Source organism: Trichoplusia ni, chromosome 21 (assembly GCF_003590095.1).
Source record: "Trichoplusia ni isolate ovarian cell line Hi5 chromosome 21, tn1, whole genome shotgun sequence".
NCBI classification, from domain to species: domain Eukaryota; kingdom Metazoa; phylum Arthropoda; class Insecta; order Lepidoptera; family Noctuidae; genus Trichoplusia; species Trichoplusia ni.
Genome location: NC_039498.1, coordinates 2,478,158 through 2,503,237, shown reverse-complemented (window position 1 = coordinate 2,503,237; position 25,080 = coordinate 2,478,158). Strand labels below are relative to the sequence as shown.

The following is a 25,080-nucleotide window of genomic DNA, read 5'->3' as shown; positions in this document are numbered from 1 at the left end:
GGTCAGATAGGCAGTCGCTCCTTGTAAAAAACTGGTACTTAGCTGAATCCGGTTAGACTGGAAGCCGACCCCCACATAGTTGGGAAAAGACTAAGCTGATGATGTAAACTTAATGTACATAAACCTTATTGAGCGTAGAATATTATATGAACAGGTTATTTAATAGCTTTTAGTAATGTTTTAAACCTACAACAATTATATTATCTAGATAAAGAAATGTATTGCATACCGTGGGTTGTAATATGCGTATTTAAATGTCAACCTGTCGTTACTTGCGATTACAAGCTTGACTGAATCTTCCAACGTTCTGCGTTAACAATGTGTATAATTTCCGCACGAGATATTTGTACATGTGCTAGTTGGATTCTTAATTTAGAATTTCAAAATGCACTTTCCTTTTTGTGTTGATGAGATGCCGATTAAATACTTTAGGTCCAAAAAGAGTCAGTGTGAGTAGCTTAAAATGTGTAATTTGTGAGATTTCCTATTGTATGTATGACGAAATTTTGTGGACACCACAGTACCATTATATCTATAAAACGGTTTTTTTCGTAACGCGCAGGAATTCTCATGGAGATTCTCTTCTCCTTGGGGAAGAAAATGAGCAGTATCAAACTCTTATTGACTAACTCTAAACCCCTGTGACACGTCATACGTGTTTTGGAGTCAATGCGTGACTTACAATTCTTCATGAATGCTGATCAGACAAGTTCTTCTTTTCACGGCCTTCTTGCGACCGATATTACTTGTAGTTGAAAATCTCTCAGTGTTAATCGGAACTGATAGTTAGAGAAAGATGTTAAGTGTTAACAAAGAGATCAAGATTTGCATCGAGATATCCATTGTCATCTTCCATTTTCTTAAACGCTACGAAGCTTGCAACAGCTTTGCGGACTTTTGAGGGTGCTTTCGTTGAAAGATTGAAGAAGTGGATTTAGATTAGTTACAGCGGGGTCGGTTAAAATTCACACAATTATGTTAGTGTGCATACCTGCTTAAATTCCTAATTTGCACGCAATATAGGCTACGCAATACTTCGATTAAAAGTTGGTTAAGCTAAGTCCCGTTAGAAAAAAACAGGAAAACATTGGGTGATAGATGTATTTAGATACATATATGTATGATAAATGTATGGCTATAGCTCCTTTTTTTACGGACTCTCGATGAACTCTGTATTTTAAAGCTAAACGTTGCATTGAGGCTGATTTTCCTTTTTAATGTCTGGAAAAGACTTTCTTTTTATGTAATATTTCACTGAAAGGAATCATCAATCTCCCAAAGTGAAGATGGCATGATATTCTTTTGTTTAGTACTTTAAAACAAGAGAACTTTACATTTTCTGGCAGCTATAAAATTACCACAATTATGAAGGTTGAAATATCTAACCACAACAATCACGCCTTTCTCTAAATATGTTTAATGGGACCTTTAAGCATAGCATATTTCAGTCCCATCGCATAATAAACTAAATTATTTTATCACAAAACGTATTTCATGAATTTGAACAAACTCTTCGCATCGCGCTGTTGTTTTTAATAGTACTGAATGAGACGTACCAACATCTGTTCTGTTCAAATACATGGACTCTAAGGTCTTTTGGACTGGACTCGTATTGGACACACTCAGCAGTAAATCCTCCTCAGTGAGTCCATTTTAATTAGTATTGCTCATTAGTCGTCGCATTGAATCATACAGGAGACAAAGTTAGTCTAAGTACTAAGTAGGTCATAAGTACTGCAGGAAATAGTTCCGTCATCGATGTAACTTCAGGTCTGTGGTTACCTGTAACCAACATAACTTGGACTGTTGTTCTTGTTACTTGAATAATTCCCTAACTTATCAGGTCGCATGCATAAATTAAGGTGCATTGTAACTAGTTATTAAGACCATGTTATAACATCGGCTTAGTAGCCTTGCCATAACGAACAATATTTTTTTTTTAAAGTCGTATTCCAAATTTTCTTTTGATAGAGATTTATCTATACCGCTTCTATCGCAATGTAGTAAGTCTGTTTTTAGAGTTCCGTACCAGGAGCAAAAAAATTGACTCTATTATCAATTCTATAGATGAGATTTTAACAAATTCTGTTGCCGCTATAACAACTAAGAATAATGAAAATAAGCATCAAGTTTAAGCAATGGTTGGTTCGGTCAAAAACTACGTAGGCTAAAAATTGTTGATACAAATTTCGTTTGTCATGAGTTTTACCGGTCTCATTACGGAAGGCAATATTCTCTTTGATTAGAATGTAATGAGCTTTGATTATCAATTTAATAAGGCTGATCAATACACGTCCGCTGTGATGGTGGGCTTACCAATCTTCTGACAGGCAGGTTGTAATGAGGGGTAGACGTGTCTATAAAATACAGAACTACATGTCGAGATATAGTTAAGATACTAACCTAGTAAAAAATGATCAATTTATTCAATATTATACAACACTATTATTATTTCCTTTATTTAAATCAAATAACATATAAATTACATTTTTAAATATAGGTATATAAAAAAACAACATATATTTCAAAATATAAAAAATAGTGTCCAACCGGCAACGGGAACAGGGCCCAAGCTGCCGGTGGTCAGGGCTCCAGAGAGAGGAACCTCCTCACGATGCGCGCCGTGTCCAGAAGGACCGCTTTCTGAATCAAACCTTGACCCAGACGCCCAACGAGAGCCTCCAAAGATGTTGATCGAGGCTCTTGTCTATTAAGCCATTGGCACTTACGACTATCGGGACAATGATTGCCGAGTCCACCTCCCACAAGTCGACAACCTCGTGAGCTAAATCCAAATATTTCAATTGTACAACACTATTACTATTATTAATTTTTTTATTATCTGTACGATGAATTCCTATTGTTAACTTATCTTAACACTATCAATATCAAAATAAATATTCTTGATTCTTGAATAGGTACTGATAAATGCAATACTCGATCACAGATCACAACACAACACACCGCAATCCTAAAATAATTAACCTTATCGCAGGTATTTTCTTTTAATGATGTAATAATTCAAAATTTATTCATTTTAATTTAACTGTTACCCCTCCAGATAAACCCTTCAGGGATATGCTTTAGGAAACCAAAATAAAATTTAAAGATTCTGTAAAGGCTACAGAGAAGAAAGTTAATAATTATTAGTAGTTTATTTAACTAAATGCTTTGCTACACATCTCTTGTAGTACTAACTCTTTTTAAGATAACCTCTTAGCCCGGTATTGTAACATATACCTTGTATAAATTACCTCCCCAAACAAATTTTTATCGTGAATTTTCAAAGCTTAAAGTACAATCGAGATTCTATTTGTAATAATGATGCGAAGAAGAAGCGTAAGCCGGATTTTGCTAATAATACTTTTAAGGCTATGTCATAGACACACATTTATACAAAGTAACGAAAAAAAAATTAGTAGAACCACAGTATGGACAGAAATGCTACCCAAGACCTATCATTATCCTAAAACTACAAACAAAAAGTATTGTGGTATCGAGCGTACAATTCAATTCCCCTTAAAGAGGGGATTCTCCCTTGTCTATTATATTATCATGAACTTCATATAAGGTGACATGTCACCTAACCATATGTACTAAAATATAAATGGTTATATAATTAAAAAAAGGGAGAGCTAAGGTCCTCACCTTAGCTCTCCCTTTTTCTCTTCTCGTGTCGTAACGCAGTAGGTAATGCTAGCAAAAATGAAATCTTAAATATTACCAACTATAAGTAGTAAATTTTTATCGGACAGATGAATCAACTTGGCTGCTATTTATTACTCTGTCGTGTACTAATCTAACTTCGCTATCGTCAAAGAGTTAGTGAGTAGAACGATTGCCACCTACAAGTATCCAGCCCGACTTGTTTAAAGTTTCTGAGGCCACGGGACCGCTCGTTACTTCTGTTACTTTTAGCTTAATTAGTAAAGTGACTGGCATTTAGACAGTAGTTGCAAGTTCTCGTTCTGTCTGAGGTTAACATTTTTTTTCTTTACACTGTTTTAAATATTTAATTGCAAACATGATCCCATCAAAAAAATACTTGTCAAAAAAAACCAAGTCTCGCAACTCAGTTGTTCTGCGGTGTAAAGTTGTGAGATCCATGTAATACCAAGTCGGTTATTAATTTATTTAGTCTCTACTTAAGTAACCTTCTGTCTTAATACGTCCAGTCTCTAAGACCACGATCGTGGTCCATAACAATTGAAAATCGATTTTATTGTGTCTGGAATCTCCGTACTCGAAGCATTAAGTTGTTACGTAATAATTAACAGCATCTTATAGTGACGTATATCAATATTAAAATTCTTGAATGTTTTATATAAATATATCGAGACTTGGCCATCGCACTAAATAATTGAATGTACATGTGTTTTCAGGCGAAGTTACAAAAGGATGGTCGGCCGTGCCCCCAGATATTGTTTTTTGGGAGGCCTTGCTTTCTGTCACCCTATTCTTCTTTTTGTCACCATCCTGTGTTACATGAACCGTGTAAATAAGACAGTTGAAATTTTCACAAATTATGTATTACCTGTCTACAACAAATATTACCTGAATATAAACGGAAACCTCAATGTTGCGAGTCTCATTTGTACTGAACCGATTTTCTCATTTAATTTGGCCTGTATCTCAGACAGCAGCTTTTGATCATATAATCCTCATACCCACATTCCCTGTATATATTAATAAATTTACACAGACACAGTCTATGTTAACGAATTAGCCGCTAAACCATAAATGTTAGAAGCACATTTGAGTTGAATACTCGGATTTCTGTGATGATATTTACTGAAATAAAATGTGATTATTAACATAACCCGATAATGCTAATTAAAATTTAACCATGAAAGCCGCAAACAATGTTTAATTTAGTATTAAATACCTTGTGGTCGATTTATTTCGATGAGCTCCATCCAAATTAAGCACCCACATGAGGTACTTAATCAAATTTGTACAATGATAGCATACCTAAAAAATAGCTTTAAGTAATTTGATGTAATGTTCTTCCTTAAAACTCTGCGCGACTAGTTAATCGAGACAAATGAACCGAAAAATGAGGCGAGACATATCTTCGCCCGCAATGTGCTGAGAAGTACTAACCACAAATGTAAGATGCACCATAGGAAATAAAGTAGGAAAAGATCACAAAGATACAAATCCTTGAAAAACACGTTTAAGATCAAAGTTATCATTAATATGAAGTCAGTTTTGTTGTTGAATGTTTTGAATTAATCAAATGTAACCATGTTATCTACGCACTTTTGCCATCTCAGAGTTGGTGTTCTGATACCTGTAAAAAAAATCAATGAGAGCGAGAATCGAAAGCTTTTTTTAAAAGTGGTATGAATTGCAGCAACGGCCTCGATATTTTTCTAGCGTTATCTTCAAGCAGCAGTGGCGATCACCAATCTTGGTTGTTTCGTAGGTAGTTCTTTAAAAATATCGTTTGACCAGATTTGAAGAAACTGTTGTGAACGACACCGGCGCTTATCTAGGTAAAAGTCACAAGCAACTTTTTCTGAGCCATTATCGTATAGGGTAGGGCTATATTTCCAGAGTTAAAACCCTACTTAAGGTTTTGGTTAAGCAACTACAACAGCAGTCGACGCGTATTTGCAAGTTCGAATACCTCGGTTCATGATTTCAAGTTTTTTTACTTTCCCGATTTGTTTTAAGAGGTAATACAGTTTTATTAAATACCTCGAAGCCTGAAGCTATGTTTGAAGTGCTTTCACAACCAATTGCGTTTAATTATTTATTTTTCACTTTAGACTCCGGCCGTCCGCGGGATTGGTTGTGAAGGTCGAAATTTTCAAAATGAACCCATTGAAGCCAAAAATACGCAAATTAATGGCTGTTTTTAAAACTTAAATGTACTAGTTAATTCCTACTCAATGAGCAGATTTCAGATCAAAGTGGTCAGTTCAATAAAATGCTAATATCATTTAGGTACAAGAACCTAATATTATCATGAGTAGCTTTACCACGAACATAAACATGTCCAGTCGTAAAATTAATCCTAAAACGAAAACAATCTACTATACCGGCAGCAAAACCCTTGAAACTTACATATATTAGAGCGTATACTACCCATCGATACACCCGAAGTGGAACGTAACTGCGGGATCGAATCTGAACTTGTACGTTGAACTTGAAGTCGGGATCATGCAGAGTACCGTATTGACATCTGACGACAGTTTCTTGTACCAACTAAAGTGAAAACCTCAATACGAACCGTGTCACATGATTGAATACAACGCCATCTGTCGATAAAATTTATCGGCTTTGCGTACTTTGCATTATGACTCATACTATTAATAGGCGGAAAGTTGCTAAATATTGCCACTAGATTGAGCTACATGCTAAGGTGAAACCGGTGAAAGGTACCGGTACTTGACATTTTGATTTATTTGACTAGGATACGAAACAGTGAAGTTTTATGAAAGTGAACGACTTGATTGTTGGTGACAAACAATAAAGAAATGCGTTATCTTATATTTTCTATTGTGTTGTACCCATTCTGTTATTGCCAATAAACCTGTTGAACTGCTTTTCAATTTCAATGGCGGTTGTTACGATTGGCGAACGTAGAATTATTTTCTTTTTCTTTTTTTTCAACCGATTTCAAAAAGGAGGTTGATCTCCATTCCTATTTACCTATTTTGATTGCTTTTTTATGTTTGATGAACGATTTTGTTGTTTTTTTTTTATTTATCGTGAAATAGGTGTCATTGGGTCCCATACAGATTTCATCAAGTCTGTCTCAGTTTTTTCTTGGTTTTTTGATGAAAAACTACGGAGTCAACGGTATGATTTGGTTATTAAAAATATCGACTATTCAATTTTATATTCATATTTATTAATAAATACCTACCTACCTAATCCTAGGTTGATAAATAACGAAAGAAGAAGCCAATATAATATATTTTTTCATGCAAGCGAAGCGAGGATGCCATCGAAACACCTACTGACCTGAACGTGTAGAGCAGTTTAAATATTTAGGACATTACCGGGAGCTCTAGGCGGAGTTAGCCCATGCTAATATGATTTTCCGCAGATTTGACGTTGTTCTAGTGGTGTGAAAGTCACCCTCATCTAAGTATTCTGTACCACACTTTACGTTAAGTCTGTCGATCGTTTGTGCTTCGGGAGAGTGCAATAAAGCATTCCGGGCGGTGGTGTGCAGTATTGCTTATATTATTATATCGCATTAATGCTGTTCGCGAAGGCATGTGTTTATTTGCTTCTATAAGAAAAATATCTCTTTCCTAGTGTTTTCGTGTGCAGACCAGCCCCTATACTGAGTTCGCCTTTATTATGTCCGCTAAGGGTACGGCCCAGACTGCTGTAGCGAAGACGATAATAAAATATGAATAATAATTTTCTCTGTTTGACAACAATTTTTACTTTTCTTTGTTTATAAAAATAAAACTTACCGCAGTAAGAAAATAAAATAAAATACCCGCAGTAAGGAACTTAATCCTTGTGTCGCGGCGGGGGGGTTTACATACATACAAATCACGTGCACAAAGACACCCAGTCTCAGAACAAGCATTAGTGGATCGCACAAATTCTTGTCCTCCGCGGGGATCGATCCCGCGACACGTCGCGATCAGTGGGTTTGGCGTGGTGACCTCAACCACGACTACAAAGCTAGGTACTTGAAATAAGATATTTGGATATACATACATTAGCCGGAAAGAGAAAAACCAACCCATAATCTTACAACGATGTTAATACGGGCGAAATGTTTTTTATACTAGTTAGCCATTTGTGTTTTGTTTTTTGTGTAGAGGTCTGTTTTCTTTTTTCACAAAATTTGCTACTTTTATAAAAAGATCTTCAAAAAGCATTTTAAAAGCTTGATTTATTTGTATACAAGGTTGTTCACTTTTCCAATGCGATGTAAAAGTGTCTAGGTGACCTGTATAGGATTTTACTGTATACATATAAGATGTTCGCCTTTATCTTCATACTATCTGTTGCCCGCGGTGTAACGGTTGATAAAAATACCCAGTGCGCTTATCCTGGGGATCAGGTACGTTTATACCATTCTTTTGAACGTGAAGAATCATCAAACGTTACAATACACTCGCAATCTTTCAATACAGGCATAATATACTGCATTAATGCCAGGCAATATAGAAAGGCGAAATTAAAAATCAAATAATCAATAATCGACAATCACCTGAGGTGTTGTTATACACTTTTGATAGTCTCACTTGACTATCGAATTTTCTCTTGATGAAGTCATCAATATTTTATTTCATTGCACTTTCATTTGAGTCCGCACTCAAGTATACCTGGCATTCGGTTCGGGGATTAATAATGAAGATGAAAATGCCCAAAAGAGCTTATCTATTTTAAAAGAACGAAATGAGAGAATGTGACAAAATTATTTCACAACTATCTTTCCACGGTTAGCCATCAATATTTAGATATTATTCCTTTGCAAGATTAAGCTGTCTTTATTGTGTTGCTATTAGGTTTAAACACAGACTACCCCCTCAATTTTTATATTAGTTACTGTTTTTTATAGAACTTTCATTTTATCAATGATTTCCAGTTTGGCTTTTTCAATTTTATGTAGTTTGTGCCCCGGCCTGCCCCTCTGTCTGTAATCAAATCTTGTAAATTAAATTTGATTCGGTTCCCAGTTTCCGATTGCGCTGAAATTTTGCATGCATATGTAAATTATGTGACAATGCAATGTTACGATAACATGCATCTGATTTGACGCTGTTGTAATTTGATTTCAGAGACAGCAAGTAACCTTGAATTCTTTTTAATAGATTATTTTAGTGTACCTATCTGATCTTTAGCATAACGAGGTATCTTTAAAACGATTTTAAGGATACTAATGTGATTTAACTATTAATGAAAGGGTACTCATTCAGAATCTGGAATGTAGTCTAATAAGTATTTTTAAGAAGTTTATAACGATCTCTTGTTACAAACGTCTGGGAAATGAAGAAGATGGGCTTGCTGTGTAATTCTATTACGTGTTCATATAACACAATGTTTAATTTAGAAAAGTAAGTAAGATGAAGTGAATCGATATTAATACTATTACATAAAAAGTAAAACGTTTGAAAGTATGTAGTCTTGTAAGTTTCTAATCGTAAAACATTTTGTTGTATTGACAGAATATTATTAACACCTGCTGTTATTGTTGTTTGAAAAAATAAGATTGCGAAGGATGCCTGTTCATATTTTTTTGCGCGTATTTGTCGGGATAGCCCAACTAGTTGCGGACCCAACTGGAGTCCTTAATTAGAGACTGATGGCGGAGTCAGCACGATTAGTTCATTAGATCGCGAGTGGTATAACCACAACAAACCCACTGAGTCATTTTGTGTTTTCACAAACGCTTGACACAAGGATAAAATCCCTCAGTGCAGGTTTTGTCCAAATAAAATATATAATAATAGAAATACGCACCAGTACACTGTTATTAAATAAATAATGATGTGCTAAGCATAAGCGTTAAGCATAGTCAAATTCGCCTTATACTGTTATGTGGTTAATCAGTTTAAAATAAACCTTAAATTAATGTCCTTCTTATCCGTAACGTCCTTGAAGGATGCATCGCGTTCGTTATACAGTACGGTTCGGACAGTCGTTATATACTCAACACTCTCACAAGAGCGTCCCTTTTCCCTATTATAAGTCGTTCTGCAATCATTTAAAGGACCCTACTATCCTAATGTAGAATTAACTTGACTAAATATTATTATGAAGAAAATGTTTTTTTCACAAATTCCTAAAGAAAAGTTGTCGCGTTTGATCACCGTGATGGCTTTAAATAAAATTAAGTATACAATTTCAGTACCTCATCGCTGGTTTCATGCACAACACACGACACCACTACAAAGCCTGTCACTTGCACTCTATAAGGTTTCACATCAAAACATGCCTCCGCTGTTCAGTTGATCAAAAGAATAATATTGATGCCTGTCCGAGTTACTGCAAACGACATTGTTTACTCTTTAGCCGGTTAAAAAATAAACATAGATTTATTTCAAGACTTAAAATGCTTTTTTTGGTGTTTTTATACACTTAATATTGATAAATACAGTTAGTAAGGCAAGAACACGATCATAAAAAAACAAATCCATAAACGGGTCAACTCGATCTCGCGTAAATCATAGGGCCCCAATCAAATTAATTTCCTTCTACCAACCATTGCTTCTATCCCATTCCAATATAAGACAGCAGAGCCTTAGTAATAGAGTTGTGTTGGAAAACAGTATAATGACAAGAGTGCTCTGCTTTGTCAATGAAAGAATTTGGAACGATCTAATCAACGTCGACGTGTAGTAATGCAACTTCTCCTCAGCCCTACTGTGAAGACTATAAACCCATCATCGGCCTAGCCTTTTCCCAACTATTTTGGGGTCGGCTACCAGTCCAACCGGTTTCAGCTAAGTACCAGTGTTTTACAAGGAGCGACTGCCTATCTGACCTCCTCAACCCAGTTACCTAGGCAACACGACACCCCTTGGTTAGACTGGCTGTCAGCCTTTTCAAGCTTCTGACTACCTGTAACGACTGTCAAAGATGTAGGAATAACAGCCGGGACCCACTATTTAACGTGCCTTCCGTAACACGGAGGAACTCGCTATGACAAAGATGGTCACCCATCTTCGGATCAACCGCGTCAAGCATAGCTTAACCTGTGATCGAATCACTTATGCGGTTATAGCTTAACCACGAGCTCCTCCTCCTGTTCTAAATGTTAGTTTTCGGAAATCAATCAATTTGTTCTTTCTTCCATTTGTGTTATCTAAGTGATCACAGAGATCAGTGACTTCGAGCTTTTCGCTCCCTCTAGCTACTTTGCGCCATCTTTTTACATTCAGTTCCTTAATTTTCATAAAGATACTCCTTTGGAATCCAAGTTCTCGAAAAGACAGTGCAAACGAAGCTAAACTTGACGATCTTTTTAGCCAGCTCCATCAGATCAGCTCCAAGTAATGTCATAATATTGCATGGTCACGCAATATACATACGTTGCTAAAATATCAGAGAATTCAAAATCCGTGAATATTACAAATAGACTGCGGAACAGGTGAAACAAAATCAAAGCTTGTTTTTGTAGAAAGCTTCAAATGTATCGAAATAACTTTGTCGACAAGGGATATGTGACTTTGACTTGTCAGTTCAGTCCATTCGAGCGATTCGTAAACTTAAAATTCGTAAAGAGGCCCAAGTCTTTTTATTCTCAGAACTGACTACCTAGGTATCTGAGCACTGAAAAAAGTTTTAATAATAGCTACTTATACCTACTTGCTTTCAATGAAAATTGGTGCTAGGTATGACGCAAAAAAAAACAATATTTAAGCCTCCGGTGTGAAAACGGGTACAGATTTTCGACATGTAAAAAGATCTTAAATCAATTTTATTCTTTTAATAAAAACTGTATGTTTGTAATACTTTTTTAGTAAATTTAAAGTAATATGTTAATTAAGTCAGTTATAACGAAAATTATAACAGATTTTAGAGTCTTTATCAGCTTAGCTTGTTAGGGTCGGCTTCCAGTCTAAATGGATGCAGCTAAATATCAATATTTTACCTGAGCTCCTCAACCCTGTTACTTGGGCAACACAATTTGTTTAGTAAGACTTTCTACCAACTAATTACCTAAGAACTGTCAAAGATATGCATATAAATAAAAGCTAGGACCCACAATTAAACATGCCTTCTGAAACACGGAGGTATTCGTTATGACAAAGACGATCTACGGACCGACCGTACTAAATGTAGCTTAACCCTCGATCGATCAACTACTTGTGCAAAGTTATAGCCTAGACACAAGTGCCTCAGTTTCAGAAAAGAGTATAAAACAAAAAGTACATACATAAAGAGAGGACTATCGATAAACAAGCTATTTCCAAAAAACCCGGCCAAGTGCGAGTCGGACTCGCGCACCGAGGGTTCCGTACAAACCTGCAAGGTTTACAAAGTTCGTTCATTACGACAATCGAGTCATATAAATATATATTTTGAAATGTAACTAAAAATTTATGGTTTTCGTAATTTTTCCTTTATCTATGCTATAAGACGTTGCTTCGTACCAAATTTCAAGATTCTGAGTTCACGGGAAGCACCCTGTAGGTTTTGATTCCCTTGCAAGTGTCGAAAATTTGCGGCATAAACGGCTGTATCTTTTGACTGCGTTGGCTTAGAAGTTTGATTTTTTCACAGCTTCAAGGGACAGTAGACCTGAGTAATTGATATAAATTTCAGCTTCATACCTCCACGCGTTCCCGAGAAAAAGGGTCTTGACAGACGGACGGACGGACGGACAGACGGACGGACGGACAGACGGACAACAAAATGATCCTATAAGGGTTCCGTTTTTTACTTTTGAGGTACGGAACCCTAAAAATTGAAGACAGTTCAACAATATTGCTAATTAAGTCTCTTCAGCCTCTCAGCATGAGTAATCAAAAACGTTTTGTTACTATTCATATTCCATACAAAAACGAGTGAATTTATCCACAAAACATTTTTACTTCGTGTTGTCATGCCATACAAGTAATGAATTATTCGTGTCGTTGAAATCGCTATAAACAATATCGATATCGGAATAAACTATTGTTTTATGCACAAGCAACACCTGTCGCCGTACAAAAAGTTCTAAAATATGTTTTTGTATCGTATGAAGTTATTGGTTCACTACATTGGTACATTGAATTTTTGGGCCAACATAAATAAATAAAATTGTATAAAATAGTAACGGGTTTGTGTATTCCACGTTGGTCGTACAGCCTTGGATGTTAAATATTCAGTCTGAGACCGTCTACAGTACCTGCAGTATACATGCAAACATCGCACCAATTTTTCTACTACTTCGAGTAGAAAATTGAATTTGTCTTTTTAATAAACCAATCAAACCAGAAAACTTTTCTAAAGTCAATTTTCCAAGGTTTAAAAGACTCTATATTTAAACCGATTGGACACAATACACGCAAATATAATTAAAACATGTCGCTGTATATGTTACTTCTGTCTGTCACGGGGAACTGTAACAAAGGTGCTTATCACTATCTCGTACAGAATACAGTTGCAGTCATAGGAGCAGGACAGCGCACTACACAATGTAGAGCTTCATCTCTCTTTTTAACCTGCAGTATTCTAAACTCAAGTATTTAAGGTAGGTACCCTGGGGGGTCCGCCTGGTCTGACAATAGCGGCGTCCCCTTCCGACGTAGGGCTTATGCTTTACTCCGCTTAATAGTCTCGGTTGCCTAGCATTAACAAATCTGTGCACCCTCTGTGAACCGCAGTCTCGATGAACACCTGTTAACTCGGGGTTTTCGTAACAAAACAGGTTTTATGCATTCATACAGCTGAGATGTCTCTCATATTTAGTAAAAATGTTTCTTAATTCCTGCACTATACGAAATTTTAATTACGTTAATTGCGAGTTCATTTTTGGGTAGTTTTGTAAAATGATTCTGTTATAAATTACAACGCTAGAACTCAATTCTTAGAAGATAGGCTTGACTCTTGGATAAACATGACTGCATGCAGTTTTCCAGTAAAGCCCAAGATTTATTAACCGTTATTGGTAAAAGTCCGTATCGATGATAATGATCGCAGTTCTTCAACTTTTAACCACCTCTCTTTAAGATTCCCCAATATTAGAATTGAACATACATTTTAATTTTGTTATCGCTTATTGGAGTTTACATAAATTTATTATAATTTTTCTAGATATAGTAAATGTTACGTTCGGAGTGTTGTCGCGGTACGCACGCTTCGCTCGCGCGGTTCTTTCATTGTAGCAGTTCTAATTTAGCTTGACTTAGATGATTGTCAACCTAGACGTGAATTATCTTCACACATTAAGTGTTACCAAGTATATACATAAGTAGTCACTTGCAAAAAAAATAGCGTGGAATAAGTTCTTACACTATCAATCAAATAAAATAAAACATTTTATATAAGTATTCTTACATTTACCGACTCGTGTTGATGCATTCTAAGATTTATCCGTAAAACTAAAATTTACGGTTATTTGGGGTGTACAGTATCATCATATATTATTTTCTTTTCGTCAATTAGCCATAATTCCTTTTACAAGTATTCAACCACGCCGTTCGGCGTTGCTGACGACAAAATTTATCAAGCGTAAAAAAGATGACGTAATAAACTTTTGAAATTTCGTACAACAAAGCATATTAGCAATAAATAAACATACTACCAGTAAAAGGTAACAACCAAATCATAGCGGTATTTGTATTGGCCTAACACTAATTACAAAACAGACTCTCAGAGATTCTTGGCGAATACTCGGTTAAAGTTCTGACAAGCTCCTTTGAGTGGTCGCCACCTAGAGTTGTAGTTAGAGAAACTCATGCGCCACTATTAAGGCTCTCGAGGCTTGCTCTGGCTTCCGAACAAATGCAAACCGGGGACGGTCTCTTCACGAAATCTCGGGGGTATTCACGTCGCGGACAAACTGATCTCTTTGAATGCCAGTCGTATGGTTTTCAATTGTCCGACAAACATTTGTCTATAACTAGGGCAGAGAAAAAGCTGGAAACTATTGAATATCCAATCGAGTGTTTAAAATCATTTAGCAAAAGTCACATCACTGGCTCATCTCGCAAAAGATGAGATTAGTTTTACCAAACTGATTTTCTTACAGGCGGAACTTCAGACACAATTATTTCACACAAGAGTTGAAAAATCGAATGTTCTCATACCCATACTTGACGAGTTTCATATTAACATAGACATAACACAACAAATATTAATAGTCACAGTAAGGTTTTCTTCCATTTCCGAAGGCAACATGATAAGTTAACGCTCGAATTGTCGATTAGTGTCGAGAGAAGTTTTCAACATGTTATTGTCTCAATAATATTATTAGTATTCGCTGACCTATATCCACTTACAACTTACATTAGTATTATATATTATGTTATCGTATAAAGATGCTAAGGTCTATGATACAATGTTGAGTAATCCCGAAAATGTGGAACAATGTTCCGGAACGTTTGTTTTTGTACCGGTTTAACACCTATCGGTGGTGGTAAGTTTTACTTCCTTGTTCTTTGAAAAATAGACAAAAAATCAAAAATTTGTGACCAGTATTTATTTATTAACCGCTGTGTGTTATTTCATTTTCGTGCCGGAAAATCATTTACACGGAACGTCGCTTCCGTCGAATAGGGGCGTGTCTAATGTGATACTCTATCCTGCTTCTGCCAATGTAGTTAGCCCTCGCTAGACAGAGAGAGATCTTAGACTTCAGACAAATTTAGTGAAATTAAGAAATTTTTAATAACTGTAGTTTCGTATTTCCATTTTGTATAATAAAATAAATGCTATAGCTATTTAATTAGCATTGAATATGACAAAACTTCAAGTTGCGTCAATTACTTATAAGAAATTTTATAAAAATTCAAAAGAAATTAAAAAAAATACGTAGTAAAATTTGTATTTTATTGTTATAATAAACGAATAGTCCGCGTATAATAAGTAATTTTGGCGGGAGAGTGCGGTGAGAGTGCCGCGCGGGGAGCGCGCCCCATCGGAGGGAGGCTCGCAATCAGTGTTCCTCCCGACTCTGGACCATCCGTACAGCTGCCCGACGAAAAGTTAAAGGCGCGCTTCACGATGCGGCCAAGCCGTAGTTTCACGCATATACACGACTATCGTTGCCCGTAAGTTATTAAATAATTCACATAATTTAATTATTTATTTTTTGCGTATTTTTTTTAATAAAAATATTATTTAGCCTTTATTTTATTTTTAAACCTTTACCTGTCCTCTGTTTTCGTATTATAGCATGTTATTATTATGTTTACAAGTTATTTGTTATTTTTATTAGGGATGTTTGTGCCTATTTTTATTTTTACCGTACCCCTGACCTTTATTGTTAGTTGTTTTGTTATTGTACATATATTTTGTATCGGACGTGTTTAAGAACTTGTTTTATATGATTTTATTGAATTCTAATATCTTTTAGTAAAGTTTCATCGCGTTATTTTAATTTTAAAATCTTCTTCGTCGGTTTTTCGGTTTTAATACAAGTTTAACATTGCTAAAATGGGTTCCATAATTAATAACAATAAATTTTAGTAATATTGTTAATTTAAAATAAATACCGAAATATTTCTACTACAATTATAAAAAACTGGTAATTAATTGCCTTATGTGGTTTTTAATAATGAATAATAATAATGAAAACTTTATTCGGCGCTAATATAAACTATTTTTTTTAATCAAACATTTACTTGAATAAAATATGTTTTTCCAAAAAAAAAAAAAATCTTTCGTTTGTCGTTGCCCTTTAATTACTTATTTTGAATTGATGAGCATATTTAAAGACTTAGGAAACGGGTTTTATTAATATCTCTTATTACTTGATTTTGCCGACGGCGAACTAAAGAATGCGCGAAAGCGTTCAATTGTTAAAATGTCCTGACTTTACTTACACTCTTTATGAATAAAACTAGGGAACTTGTTTAAAATGACTGAATTGATTCATCTTTGGTTAAATTGCTTACTTTCTATAATAAAAAGTTTTGTTCAACTATTATTCGCTTAGCAAGCTAAGTGTTATTCTGGCCCACGTTGGGCGCCACTAATACAAGCATTAACTTATACATCTTAAATATATTACTGTATCTAGATACTTTGCACAACTTAGAAACAACTAAGCTTTTAATAGAGAAGCTCTAACGTTGTATGAAGTCTCGCGGTATTTGGAGATATTGTTCCACTAAAATCACGCTCTTGCAATATTAATTTCCGTCAAATATTCAACGACAAGAATTTGAGTCAATTTTCTGTTACGTCGGTTTTCCGGATGAAAACAAATTTGTATCAGCGTCTGTTTGTTGTAAGCACAATCGAAAATGTATTCTAATTTTGGGATTTACGATATAAAATGTTTTGGTAGATATTTAGGCGTACATAATGCGGATATGTATTCATAATTCTCCGCGTGGGCAGTTGTTTCTACGTGGATAGCGTAATATTAAGCATGACTTCCCTGTCCAAAACGTACTGCCCTGAAAAATATTTACACCTATTGACTTTTCATTGATAAAGCCGAAAAGGAAATGGGAAAATCCACGAGCAAGTCATCTCTTACAGTAATTTGTTATTATTTCGCGTTAACGTAAATGAATTAAGAAGATTTCAAAGCCACATTCGCTCAATATTCAAGTTGATGGAAAATTATGTTAAGAGCCGTATGTTACTTGAATTTAGACCGCAACAGGTTGTGTCTTCACACACACACAATGGAATAATTTAACTTTTTGACGTCTACGTAGAGGGTTGAGGTTGTGTGCGCATTGTTGTGAATGTATCACATGCGTATTTCTTTATATGAGTAGATGAATACGTGGCCTTATTCTCGAATGATTGGTTTACTTAGAATCGAGGACCAAATTTTTTATTTACACCATGTTAGCTGAGTTACACCTATTGACTTTGAACACCGGAAGGCTTTCAGGATGTTTGCTCAAAAAATCACTCCGTTACCATAACTCTAATTACTATATTTATAAAATAAATGTCATGTATCATTGGATATTTTATTTATTTATTTATTCTGTAAATAAGACGATTATGGGATAAGAAATAATACGTTAATCAGCTTACACATCAGTATTAAGGCATACACTGCCTTGACGCAAATATTCTTAATAGAAATATTATGTCAACGACAATTATTGAAAGATAGAATGTTGAACGTGGCTTCGTATCTTTCAGTATCTCAATAAGAATACAGCGTATGTACCATAGGTACTAGAGGTGGCAACAAAAGACGTCTTCTAAATGGAATAACATTTTCCAATATGATTTAACCTTAAAAGCATTTTCAATAAAATAAAGGGCCTTTGATATTCTCTGCAGAAGCTCGCAATTTTAAATTGAACTCTGGTCCGCTCAGAAAGTGACCGCACATTCTAGTTAGTTCAATTGTTATGGTTTAAAATAGTGTAAAAGTAATTATAACTTTATAAATTTATAGTACCTTTCGTTAAAAGTTCAAGGGACTATCAATAGCAAAATTTAGTTTCCCTTCAAATACATATTTAATCACAACAGCCACAAGACAAGGATCGTCTAAATATATTATTCTGGCTAATCTTCGAAAGGCTAACAATTGAATTTAAAATTCAAACTAATTGTGTTATCGAATTCTGTGAACTATTAACTTAGATGACGAAATATTAATGGATCTCTGGGGTCTGCCACCTCTTAGGCAGAAACACCGCCATACGCCGTGCAATGTGCATTGTCGTCCAAAATTTATCAGTTGGGGAAGAGGGACTCTGCAATTGTAATATTACTTTAAGATTGAACAATATCCATTATTTACTTAGTTTTATGTTTGTTCAGGGCTCATCTCCGGGACATACGAGACCGTTCTGTCCTTCGTCTGTTCGAGGCGACGGACATCGGCGGCGGCGCCTTCCCCGGCGCTGTGGGCGTCGGCTCCGTCGCCATGCCAGCTGGAGCTGCCTCTTGTTCCGGACCATCCAGCTGGGATCAGGTAAGACCTACACTAATAATTTCGCAGCATTCCAGATTTTAATCTTAAGGACTCCTCAACTGGTTACACTTCTAAGATCAAACATTTAAAGACATACGCTCAATGGTAATTGGATACAGATAGAGTTAAGTTTCTTCCGCAATGAAATTTACTCGATGTTCAATAGTACCATAGATTAGCATTGCGAGATTGTGTTTGCTTTATCGATTTAAAAAGGCTAGCTATTGAAGGACTACGAGGAGGAACGTCTGTTTTATTGAGCACTGGTTCAATACAATGTTCTCTCAGCCAAGTACCACTGTCAACATATCTAGTGCACTTGATTGGACCTAAGCTTGACTGCAATTGTCAGGACAAGCTCATGGTTGCATGACAACAAAATACAATGCTCCTGGGCATTTAAGGCATAATTTTTAACGGTGTAGGTTTTAACATTGATATAATTTAAATGTTGCTTCAAATGCCTGATGAAAATTTCCAGGTAAGAGATAGGCATTTTATCTTTTATGTTGGGAATCGAAATCATATTCTTCTATAAACAAACTATTCGATAAGTATATTTTAAAAGTGATAAAAATAAGAACAATCAATAATTCCATGTAACATCTCAAAAATAAGGTCGAGCCTTATCTAAGGATAAACTATTGTGTGAACAACATTCACATGACAATAATTCCGACCCTTCCAGTGAATTATCCTTTTTCTATTTTCCACCGAGACGTGTGCTTTTCACGACTTATTTTTCCGAGACTTAACAAACGCTTTTTTATTTTTCTAATTTGCGAAGGAGATAATGATGCAAATATATTAGGAACATGGCGAATGTATAGAATTCATTTTTTATTTAATGTTACAGAAAAGTTTATATTATACTTAAGAAAAAATGATTTTGTGAGACGTACAGTGATTAAAAAAGCAACTGTCTGCTAATAATTTTAACCTCCAAACTCGTCTGTAATTTGGCATTGCATTTTAACCGTACTTACTTTTTACACTTCTTGCACAGTTTCATCACGTCTTTAAAATAATAGCTAATTTAAACGTGATATATTTTTCCAGGAAACACAGCTCGCTTTAATATTCTTAGAATTTGTTGATTATTTTTTCTTTACTAGCTCTGTCTTTGCGCTGTCTTTATTAAAACTATAGTTTTTATTAACTTAGATTGGCAGAAAATTATTTTCTTCTTATATTTGCCGATCCCAAATACATTTTAGATAAATAGCAGGGGAATGATGATGATGTTCATGATGCTTATTTTTTTTTCTATATTAATGCAAGTCTCTTTTCACAGGACCAGAGTTACTTCAGCGAGCCCGAGATAGACTCGGAGTACCATCACCAGCACGTGCACAAGTCCAAGGTGAGTGGTGCCGCCAATGTAACCTGGCACATCTCGGAAAAGCTACAAGATAACGCTGTCTCTTTCTTATACCACATTTGTGTGAAGCATTCAATATCTTTTGGCTTTTTTAACATGTGCTAAGTTATATTGGTTATTCTGTGGGAGTGAATGCTGATCAACATCATCTAAAGGTAGGTCGCGAAGACGACAGAGATAATGAAGTAAGTATTAGTCCTTAGAACTTTACAGCGGTGTGCAGTCTACTTTTATACTAATTAATTACAGATGTAATAAAAAATAACTAAATATATTTAAAGATTTATTTTATTAAAAAAAAAATGGTAACAAATCGGTAAGATACACTTAAAAACTAAGGAAAAATCAAGTAACCATTTAATGTATTCTTACAACTACAATAAATAATATAAACACCCAATGTGTTCCGACATCCAATGACTAATTTACAACATCCCAGATTGTAATCATCTGGCAGCCTCGAATTAATTAATTGTAGTACTTTTAAACCTTAATAATATTTATTATTGTTAACACTTAAAATAAATGGCTTTTACTTTAGAGGAAAAACATTTGAATATCAATGCTTAAGTAGGTAAAGCTGTGTCGTAAAGTAGGGTTAAAGTTTGGCTTTGTACATTATAGACATCATAGACACGGTGAAATTACTCAGGTATTTAGAAGGCTTTGCAAATCGGTAGGCCTTTGTAGTAGTGTGCGCCGCTGTAGAGTTTCTTGGGTGTGGCTCTCCAGGAGATGACGAGAGCCTTCTTGAAGGGTTCGGGGGCGCAGCCGCTGCACACCTGCATCACTGCCTTCACTTCAGCCTCGGCCGGCTCTCTTTCGTCAACCTACAATTTAAAACAAACGTGTTTATGGAAAAGTAAGGCTTTTTTGTTTATATCATCGGTTTGGCTTAGTAGCCGTTTTGCAGAATCATAACTAAAAGTTTGATTTTGTTAAAATCATGTTCAGCAATTAATTCCATTGAGTTTTTTATGAAAGGGAATTTCACAAACATATTATATATTGTGTAATGGACAATTAATGCTTAATATGATTTAGCGAAACGGCTATTTCAAACCTTCAACAGGAATACGAGGGGAAGCTAAGAGTCATCATTAAAAGAAACCTACTTCAGGTAAAATGAATGTAATAAATAAATGGAGCGGTTCAGACCAATTTATTAACAGTTTCCAGGATGTATCTGCGTCTCGGTTAATCGCCAACTTTGATGTGGTCGCGCGGTAATCGCTTCCAATATTGCTTGATTGCTATTACCTTATAAAGGTCTAACGGACCACACAGCCTGTGTTACAAACTTTAGCCGTTAAATTTTAACTGTTCGGCCTTCTTGGAATATATTGTTGCTCAAATGTCTTGAACTTCTCCATTTATATTTTGTCTATTAGGCATTGCTGCTGCATACTTAATTATGAAAATGAAATTTACAGAAGAGTTGTATTCACGAGCGATTGTCCCCAAATGATTTATCATTTCAACAGAGTTCTTGAAGTTTTCAACTCCGATATACATTTTGAAATGTAAATATTGATTTAAGTTGACAATTTCGATTTATGCAAATATTTTCATCGAATAACATCCAACAAAGCATTAGATATGACAAGGAAATCGAATTCAGATGTAGATCTTAGACTTCGTATTTTATCCGAAAGATGGAAATTTTCAGAGTTTACATAGCCATCGAAATGTATTACTGAAGTTTAATTTCGATAAAAGTTTTAGTTTTATAAGATCAAATAATCTGTAAAACAAAATTTAAAAGAGAACTAATCGTCATTAAACCGTTGCAAACAAGGTGGAAGGTCTTTCACCTCACAGACGCCATTGTTTTTAGAGGAAGTTTTATTAAAGCCGGCGCGACTGTTGCATATGGATGGACACACAATATCTCAAAGATATTGTATACTTCGAGGAGCGCATGGACGCCCCGTCACGTAATTAGAAAAGTCCTTTATCATGATAATTGGATATAGCCCGTGTATTTTCAAGCACTACATAGACTCGTTGTTTCAGTATTTCGTATGACAGCTACTAATGAAAATCTGAATCAGGATTAGGGACGTAGTGCCGAGTCTGTTCTCAAAATTCATTTTGCTTTAGCTGCGCCATCACGCGTTGAAACAGTGTGTAAAAAACTATCTGTTATTTTTGCCCGAAAATCCTTTCCGGCTTCGTTAGAATCCGTAATTCTATCAAATTTTCATTTCGACCTGACAATTTTTAGAACAAATATTTCGAAAGGTATGTTTTTAAAATTTGATTTTTACCACCCTGCAAAAGACAAGCCTGTCTCGTAGACTGTGGTACAGAGAACGATCGATCCTCAATTATACACAATCCTCCGATTACAACAAAGCCCTCTCGCTTAAAACACGTGTTTTCAAAAATACCACCACTGCATTTTGTACTTTACTCCAAACGTTATAGAATGCATAATAAATTGAAAAGTTATGGGTATACTAACAGTTTCCTTCTGCTGGTTCTGTACGGGCAGGTTGCCAACGAAGCCGGCGAGTCCGTTCAGTAATGATTGCTGGAACAGGATCTCATCCTCTTTGTTGTCAAGCATCAAGTCTGGGCTTAGTAGAGCCTCGTCGACAATTGAACCGTCAGACAACGCCACCAAACCGCGTTTGTCCTTTTTACCTGAAATATAAAAGTTTAATGTATAAATCGTTTCCATAATGATAAAAATAAAATCAGTTTAAAATGTCAATTGTAAAATTCCGTTAAAAGGTTTTAATCTGACATATGTTATGTTGGTTATAAAATAACTTATTGATCACTTTCAATCCAGTTGAACATTATTATATCCCCATATTTGACCTAGAACTTTGCTTCTATATATAAATATTACAAATTGGCCGTCCAGACGTTGATATATCAAGCTGGACATAAATAAACAGTTCTGTCCCCTATTCAGTGGGTGGGTGTTGTTGTAACGCGATGCCCATTATATTCCAGTGCCATGTCAACGATATACTGTATTAACATGCTTACTTTGTTTACGAAACTTGATAAAACATCGAAGAATCAATAAAACTAATAATAGTGAAAAAAATATCTTGCTTTCTGCGACTGGTGTTTTTTTCTTAAAAAATACGCCTGTTTGGGACAAATTATAAAACAATATAGATAGATAATCAGTTTTATACTAATTTGTATATTAATTCGATGTTTGCCATTTCTTCAAGTTTCAACTACTAAATTGACAATTCAGAAACTGGAAAACAAGCGGTTGCTTTTAATAGAATTTTACAAAATAAATTTAAAATATAAGTACCAATTAAACGTTTCCTAATTATACCCGGACTTATTAGTTGGTCATATTTAATCTCCAACCATTCCACACGAGCTCTTTCTATATTATTATACACTACATTTATTACTTTTCCGTTCAAGAACTTCTATTTTATATTCATATTTAATTTAGAAGCATCTGGTGAGTGAATGTTGTGAATAACCAACCTCTATAAAGTTACGGGAAGTTTAGAAAAAAATATAATTTTAATACGGTTCCCTCGATGCACTTTTATGTGAATTTGATTTCATATGAATAGATATTAAATATTGCGTTCAGCCACGTTCTATATTCAGATGGATTAAATTCACTCAAATCCGATTTAACATTGAACAAAAAACTACATGTAAATAATTAAACACACAAAAAAATTCATCAAAATCGGTCCAGTCGCCTGAGAGAAGTTCAGTGACATACACACTCACAGAAGAACTATATATATAACGATTAGCGCGTTTGCGTTTTAAGTGTTTATTATAGTAATAACTATTCCTTTTTTGCGATTCCAATATACATATTTATGCTCAAAAGCGTAATTTAAAAAGTCATAAGTTACAATTTAAACAGCGTGTTTAATGTCGTTATATTATGCATAGTACTTTGTCTGCAAATTATCTGTACAAGTCATCAAACTCCACAGAGATGACCGCCAAGTTTCCCGACTTCTTCCTACTCGAGTAGACTATCTGACATTATTGATTTACCGATCTCATTCGGTCCTCATAGCGAGCAAGTTAATTAAACTTAAGTACACCAATATTAGATCACCAATTTGCAGTCTCTCGCAGTAAAGTTATGCCGTTGATAGTCAAATGCTTCGGAATAATACTTCAATATCAACTTACTCCACAATTTGCTCAGGCATCATCTTAGCTTGTTTTATGAAATCGAATTATTAAGTTAAGAACTATTTGCGATTCGAAGTTTCATTGAACTTTAATAATTGTGGATTCAAACTTTTACTCCCAATGTTAACAATTCATCCATCATCTAAAGTTTTACTAACCTGGAGTAAGCTCTTCCTTCAATTCCTTTTCAGGGTTGTCTCTCTTGTCCCGTTTCGAGTTCCTCTTGAATAAATTATGCGCTATTGAATCATCAATATATTTCACGTTGGCGGGATTCAACAATGACCCTGATAATAAGACGGTAGTACCCTTTGATGGTCCGATTGGTGATCTCGAGTACCCTTGACCTTGTCCGAGAGACGACGATACAGGCACCAAAGATAACCGTTGTCCCTGAACGCCTCCTAAGTGATCAGGGAGTGGCTGCGCGCTGTTTAAAAGTTGTTCTGACACAAGCCTGTTTGCGAGTTGTCCATTAACATATTCTTGCTGCAGTTGCAATCCGTTTGGTAACTGAACGGGGACCATTTGTTGTGCACCGGCTAAGTTTAGAGACGGGGCTCTCTGAAGCTGACCACCGACCAAAAAGTTTCCGTTGCCCAGGGGAGTCGCCTGTGGCGGAGGAGGTTCTGTGACGGCTTCAGTCGAGGCTTCGAGCGGCGTGCCGTCGTGTCTGAAGTGGTGCACGTGGTGATGTTTGTGGTCCTTGTGAGCTTTGCCCGCAGTTAAGGCCACGTGGTACAATTGGAGCATCGTGATCTCGCCCAGCAAACCGGATTGCCCTGCAAGACGGTTACGTTATTACATTGTCCGTACCTCCTTGCGAAACGACACGACCTGCGTTCAAATACTTACTTGCGACTGGTTCGATGTTATCTTTCTTGTAGAGAAGGGACTGGTCCTGACCCGATATTGCTAAACCGCCTCCCTTTATGACGTGGCCGACAAGCTGCAAGGTAACGGTGTTGCCGGTTAATAATTGAGAACGGATATTGTCCTTTAGTCGTTGATTATT

General features: G+C 35.5%; 2 protein-coding genes across 15 annotated transcripts in view; one reads left to right on the top strand and one right to left on the bottom strand.

Annotated features, from left to right (window-relative positions):
• Positions 1-25,080, top strand: part of LOC113504335 (coiled-coil domain-containing protein AGAP005037) — a 269,885-nt gene that overhangs the window by 169,742 nt on the left and 75,063 nt on the right. For all 14 annotated transcript variants that reach the window (XR_003401555.1, XR_003401554.1, XM_026886597.1 and 11 more), the window contains 2 exons: positions 18,379-18,532; positions 19,827-19,895. Coding sequence is in view for 12 of the 14 variants with exons in the window: in XM_026886597.1 (XP_026742398.1) it covers positions 18,379-18,532; positions 19,827-19,895 (223 nt within the window). In the remaining 2 variants the exon portion in view is untranslated. The remainder of the gene's footprint in view (positions 1-18,378; positions 18,533-19,826; positions 19,896-25,080) is intronic.
• The window catches only part of LOC113504338, a 43,190-nt gene continuing 38,293 nt past the window's right edge, over positions 20,184-25,080 (bottom strand). The window contains exons 6-9 of the mRNA XM_026886607.1: positions 24,921-25,014; positions 24,224-24,847; positions 22,381-22,562; positions 20,184-20,743 (exon numbers count right to left, since the gene is read on the bottom strand). Coding sequence (XP_026742408.1) covers positions 20,570-20,743; positions 22,381-22,562; positions 24,224-24,847; positions 24,921-25,014 — 1,074 coding nt within the window. The 3' untranslated portion in view covers positions 20,184-20,569. The remainder of the gene's footprint in view (positions 20,744-22,380; positions 22,563-24,223; positions 24,848-24,920; positions 25,015-25,080) is intronic.